Raw genomic sequence first — 6,746 nt, 5'->3', positions numbered from 1 at the left:
AGTTTATGTAAAATGTACAGGTTAGTATGAGAGAGAGAGTGTGTGTGTGTTTGTGTGTGTGTAATGTATGCATATATTTTTGTGGATATGTGCATGTGTGTTGGAAGATGTATATAAAGGTCAAATGTTAGGTATCTTTCTTGGTAGCCACCCACGTTGGTGTTCATTTGCTTGATCTTTTGTTTTGTAATTTGCTTTTGAGACAAGTTCTCTCACTAAATATTGTCAAGAATGGCTAGACTGGATAGACAGCTACAATATCTCCATGTCTGCACTGGTCTCATACATTCAGCTCTGAGATTACAGAAGTACTCTGACAGATCCTGACTTCTGTGTGGGTGCTGTTACCTGCATGAAGTCTCAGGTCCTCATGCTTAGTAACATGAACCAATAGAAGCGTCTTCTCAGCCCTCATTCTCCTGTGACTGACAGCACTTTTAATGACCTACTCATTGCCCAGTTCATTTGCACAGCAGTGTCTCTGAGATAAGTTCTGTTGATAAAAATATATTAACTCCCAGGAGTCTTTCAAGAGTCTACCTTTCTTCCTGCACTGGGCTGGTAATAGTGCACATGACTATATCTCTTCTTCATCCTACACAGGGTCTCTTGAATATATTTATGCCTCCATAGGGAAGTTTTACATCTTATCCAGCTATTGGATTTTTTATACGATGCTTTGACTTATCAGTTCACCAAAAACATTGTTTTCCATGCTACTATTCTTAAATTTTAAAAAGGCAGAAATTGATGTATTTTACTGAGAAACAATGAGACATCATGCCCAAGATTCTGGAGTGTAGTGGGGTGAAGTGGGGTGTTCAGAGATGAAAAATAACATAATTTCTCACCTTTCTTCAGCAGATGATGCCAAGCAGATCTGTGCTGGGAGATGGAAACCACACCTCTGTGGCCATGTTTGTCCTCCTGGGGCTCTTGGACCAAGCTGAGCTGCAGCTCATCCTTTTTCCTGTCTTCCTAGGGACATACCTCATTACTCTGATTTGGAACCTGGGCCTTATCATCCTCATCAGAATGGACTCTCACCTACAAACACCCATGTACTTTTTTCTCAGTTTCCTGTCATTTATAGATATATGCTATTCTTCTTCTATCAGCCCAAGGATACTTTCAGACTTCTTAAAAACAGAGAAAACAATTTCCTTCATTGCTTGTGCCACTCAGAATTTTGTTTTGGCTTGGATGGGTGCATCTGAGTGCTGCTTGCTGACTGCCATGGCCTATGACAGGTATGTGGCCATTGGTAGCCCTCTGCAGTACTCAGCCATCATGGCTCCCAGTCTTTGCTGGAGGATGGTTGCTGGTGTCTATGGGAGTGGATTCTTTATTAGCTTTGTTCAAACAGTTGCTTGTTTTAATCTCTACTATTGTGGGCCAAATGTCATTCGTCATTTCTTCTGTGACATTCCTCAGATCATTCCCTTGTCTTGCTCTGATCCCTTCATCAGCCAGCTGGTTCTTTTCCTGGCAGCTCTTTTTGTTGGGTTTGGCTCTTTCCTTGTTATTATCTTCTCCTATGTATTCATTGCAGTTTCCATCCTGAAAGTGGCCTCATTCGAAGGCTGTGTCAAAGCATTCAAGACATGTGGCTCCCACCTGGCAGCAGTAACTCTCTTCTATGGCACAGTCTTCTCTGTGTACATGCACCACAGCTCTCAGCACTCCACAAAGCAAGACAAGGTGCTGTCTGTGGTCTACACCATCCTCATCCCCATGGTAAACCCTCTGATCTACAGTCTGAGGAACACAGAGATCAAGGAGGCCCTCAAGAGAGTGCTGAAGAAGGCAGTGCATTTACCTCAGAAACATAGCATCTGGGCAGGTTCCATCCTTAAGAGGAAGGCAGGAGTGAAAACATTGAGACCTTCTGTAGACCTTTCAAATTAACAGATGTAGTAATAACATGGTTAAGCAGACAGATATAGTAATCACCTGGCTTACTTGGCACTTGGTATTACCTGGTATTAAAATCTGGTTAGCTGTTTTTATGTGGTCTAAGACAATGACGTTGAAACTAAACAGTTTTAAAAGTTTGCTTCTCAGTGTCTTCTGGATATGACAGGATCTTTGCACTCATGAGTTTAGCACGTGTGGTTGCCTACACAATACCTACATAATATCAAACCAATTAACATTTTAGCATGGATAGGGGAGGAGCACATGAGCTCCTAAGATGAGAAACTATTTGACAGTTGATGACTGTTATGGGATGGAGCATTATTTTTAAGGGGATGGTCCCTCACAGGTGGATGACCACATACCTATGCATATATGGGCAGCTCTAATTGGTCAGTGGCTTATTTTTTAAATGGAGGACATAAAATTTATTTTTAAAAAAGGAATGTGATGATGATGGTAAAGTCTTTAAGGACATGGGAGGTGAGATGATCAAAACACACTGTTATGTATATATAAAATTCTCAAAAATTGTCATGCGTGGTGGCACACGCCTTTAATCCCAGCACTCAGGAGGCAGAGGCAGGCATGTTTCTGAGTTCGAGGCCAGCCTAGTCTACAAAGTGAGTTACAGGACAGCCAGGGCTATACAGAGAAACCCTGTCTCGAAGAAAAAAAAAATTCTCAAAAATTAAAAAGAAAGAAAGAGAGAGAGAGAGAGAGAGAGAGAGAGAGAGAGAGAGAGAGAAAGACAGACACTAGTATTTGTGGCTAAATGCCAGACATATAAAACCTTAATATCATGGTGTTTTTTATAACATGTGTTTTGAGAGCTAATGCACATAGAGAGATGGCAAGAACTAGGAGTGAACACAGCTTTTCACTTCTTCAGACTGTAGTGATTTTAGTTTAGTGATTTTTACATAATACTAAATATAAAGCTATATGATACATAAACAAATTATGAAAATTGAAAATGAATTAAAATAAATATTTTATAATTTTAGGCCCAAGTAGAAACACATAACGAGAATAAATGAATAGTAAAGATATAGGGGGAAGAGAGGGGGGGGAAAAGGAAGAAAGGGGGAGAAATAGAGGAACAAGAGGAAGAGGAAACAGGGGAGTGAAGGAGAAGGGGGTAAGGGATGGAATAGGAGAGAAAGGAAACAGAAGGGTGAAGAGAGAAGGGAACAATTAGATGAGAGGAGGGAAAAGGAGAAGAGAACAAAGGAGACATAGTGGGGACATACGATAACTGTTCAGTTATTTCTCAAATAAATGTCTTTTCCCTCCTATTTGATGAAGCTTTGTTGAAGCAGCAAGAACAAGAGTTCAAGGTCACCCTCATCTATTTAGTGAGTTCTAGGTCAGCCTAGATTCATGATACCATAAATAAGTAGATAGGTAGGCAGACAGACAGATAGATAGATAGATAGATAGATAGATAGATAGATAGATAGATATTGATAGATGATAGATAAGACATGATTGCTGCATGTAATTTTAAAACCTCACTAGCTCTTTCTCAAGAGCTCAACCTAGGTCACGGCTGGCTCCACCAAGTCACAAACAATTGTCTCTCCATCCCCTGGCTGTGCCCTTTCTCTTGCCCACATTAGTCACAATGGATTGAAAACACTAGACAATATTAATATTTTAAAACTAACAAGATAATTCAATGACTGGGCAAAGAATATCCTGCCTCATCCTCCTTGCTCTCCACCTATGACAGAGGCTACAAATTATATGTGCCCAGAGACTTACATGCCTGTCACTTCCTCTGCTCCACTGCCTGCTCTGACTCCTCTCTCCTGTCCCCAACTCTTCCTTCTGGGACCCTAGTTCCTAATCCACACAAAGACCTAAACAAGAAAGAGAACCAATTCTGTTTATAAACATTGACACAAAAATAATAAATTTCTCTCAAACTTAATCTGAGAACCCATCAAAAACATCACTCACTATGATCAAGCATGCATTTAACCTCTCTGTGCTCCTGAAGGCAGATATGATATGACTACCTGCATGCACAACTGTGTCAAATTTCCCTCAAGGATGTAACCAGGAACTGTAAACCAAATAAACCCCTCCCTCCTTGTTGTTTTTTGCTGGGATCTTTTATTCCAAGAACAGAATCTAAATTCAAACACAAATTGGCACTTAAGAAAATGGGAACATCCCTGTGATAAACCTGACCCTGATTTTTGGGCAGAGGAATTAGAGACTTTGCAACTTTGCATTGAAAAAACCGTTGAATTGAATTGAAAATGTATAATGTACCACTTTCATGAAAGCTTGGAAGACACTAATACTGAAAGAAATATGGGCAGTGGAGATTCTGTTCATGAGGTCTCAGGATGACAAAGACTTTACTAAGAATTGGGTGTATTGGCTATTCCTGGTTGTCAATTTAACTATATCTGGAATGAACTACAATACAGCACTGGAAGGCTCACCAGTGATCCTAATCTGGAGGCTGGGAGATACAAGTTTGTGGCCTGGATCTCAGCATGGAAATCTTGAGGCATAGTGGCTGTGAATTCCAGAAGATTAAGACAGGGAGATCTCTGAGTTCAAGGTCATCTGGGATTAAAGACGTGGTGGCACATACCTTTAATGTGGGCTACACCTTCTTCTGGAGACCTACATAAGGACATTGGAAGAAGGAAGATTCACTCCCTTCTTTGCCAGCTTGCTTTGTGGGACTGAGCAACTGCTAGATCCTTGGACTTCCACTCACAGCTGCTGCTGAGCATTTTTGAGAGTTATACTACAGACTTTAAGTCATCAACAAATTCCCTTACTATATAGAGACTAGCCATATATTCTGTAACACTGGAGAACCTGACTAATACAGAAGTTGATAACAGGAGTGGTTCTAGAGGAGCAGAAGTATAAGGATGAATCTTTTTAAAAATCTGGAGTTGGTTTGATAATTCACCAGCACCTTCAACTACTGAAACCACTCCAGATTCTCTCCCTCCTGGGAGCTCAGAGAATATTGAAGACTGGTGGTTGAACTATATTTCAAGCTTTAAGAAGCTAATGCCCTTGATTTTCTTGATGAATTAGGTGATTAAATGTACAAAACTTTCTACAAGATGGGGGGGATGGAAAAATGACTTTGCTAGCTGATTTCTCTTAGCATCTTGAGGGAAAAGATGATGAAGGAAAAGAAGGTGCTGTGTGGTAAAATCGAATGTCTCCAGACACAAATAAACAATCTAAAAGTTGCTAAGTGAGTCCTTGAAGAGATTATTCTCTCCAGCAGCCATAGAACTCAAGTTGCAGAAAATCAAGCTGAAGCCCTCATTATAAGGTTGGCTGAATTACAGCAAAAATTCAAGCCTCAGCCTCAGAGGGTGTCAACAGTAAAATAAGGGCATAAATTGGCAAAGAATGGGATCCTATAACTTGAGATGGGGATATGTGAGAAGACCCTGTTGAAGCTAAGAATTTTGAATCTTCAGATTCTCAAGGGTTTGCCCCACCTGAGGAAGTAGTACCATCAGCCCCACCCCTTGAAATAATGCCTTCCCCACATGAGGAAATTAATCCCCCAGAGTCTGATAAACCAGCAGTGACTTTCACTGAAGAAAATGCCAGACAAGGCAATACTGATGTTTCTCAAGGCCCACCAATAGTTTCTTCTAGACTGAAAACCAGACTCAAGGCAAAACAGGCCCCTTAGAGGGAAGGTAGAAAGTGTAGTCCATGAGGAAATTCACTACACTACAAAGGAGCTTATGAATTTGCTAAATCATTCAAGCAGAAGTCTGGGGAATATGTGTGGGAATGGTTTTTAAGGGGATGGGATAATGATGGAAGGAACATAAAACTAGAGCAGACTGAATTTATTGACATGGGCCATCTGAGTGGAGAGTCTACATTTAATATGGAAGCTTGCACAGTTAAAAAAGGTGTCAAAAGTTTATTTGAATGGTTGGCTGAAGTGTTTATCAAAAGATGGCCTACTGAAAAGGAGTAGGAATGCCTGATATCCCTTGGCTTAGTGTTGACAAAGGGATTTTAAGTCTTAGAGAAATTGCAATGCTAGAGTATATACATTGTGTAAAATCTAATCCTCCACAATGAGAAAGTTCAGAAGATATGCCCTTCACCAGTCCTATAAGATGTAAACTGGTAATAGGGGCACCAGCACATTTGAAGGGTTTTGTTCTTACTTTTTTTTTTTTTTTTTGGTCCACACCTTAGGGTTGGAGATGCTGCTGCTCAATTAGATGAATTAAATTCAATGGGTTTAATTGGGCCCGAGGTAACAAGGGCCAGGTGGCAACATTTAATCACCAGAGACAAGGTGATTGTAGTTATTATAATGGACAGCATAGACAAAACAATGTTTATAATGACATACCCCATAAGAGTCAGCACAGGAGAGGTGAAATTTATAATGGTTCGGACCTTTGGTACTGGCTAATCAGTCATGGTGTTTCCAGACATGAAATAAATAGGAAGCCTACTGCATATCTGTTTGATCTGTATAAGCAGAAAAGTTCTCAAACAAATGAAAGAAAGGCTAAATTGGATCGTGGCAAAGGGCAATTATTAGCCAGTGAATCAATTTCCAGACTTGATTCAGTTTTCAGATCCAGAACCCCTTGAATGAAGGGATGACCAGGTTCCCCTGAGAAAGGATCTTGATAAGACACCTAAAAGTTTTGCTGTTAGCCTTTCTCCAGTCCTTCCCCATGGGGACCTTTTACAAGGGTAACTGTACACTGGAGGAAAGGAAATAATCAGACTTCCTGGGGACTGGTTCTGAATTGACACTGATCCAAGGAGATCCAAAGAAACATTGTGGCCCT

The 6,746-nt window shown here is 40.5% G+C and overlaps 1 protein-coding gene across 1 annotated transcript; it reads left to right on the top strand.

The window, feature by feature from the left end:
• Positions 1-864: 864 nt before the first annotated feature.
• Positions 865-1,908, top strand: Olfr1432 (olfactory receptor 1432). Its single transcript, NM_001011788.1, has one exon. The coding sequence runs from the start codon at positions 865-867 to the stop codon at positions 1,906-1,908; it is 1,044 nt and encodes a 347-aa protein (NP_001011788.1).
• Positions 1,909-6,746: the final 4,838 nt, after the last annotated feature.

This window comes from Mus musculus, chromosome 19, assembly GCF_000001635.26.
Source record: "Mus musculus strain C57BL/6J chromosome 19, GRCm38.p6 C57BL/6J".
NCBI classification, from domain to species: Eukaryota; Metazoa; Chordata; class Mammalia; order Rodentia; family Muridae; genus Mus; species Mus musculus.
Note: the sequence above shows the minus strand (reverse complement) of the source record. Positions and strands in the feature narration are given on the sequence as shown.

Bases quoted from the DNA above. Each gene is read 5' to 3' on its own strand.
- Olfr1432 (NM_001011788.1), top strand. From the start codon at position 865: ATGATGCCAAGCAGATCTGTGCTGGGAGATGGAAACCACACCTCTGTG.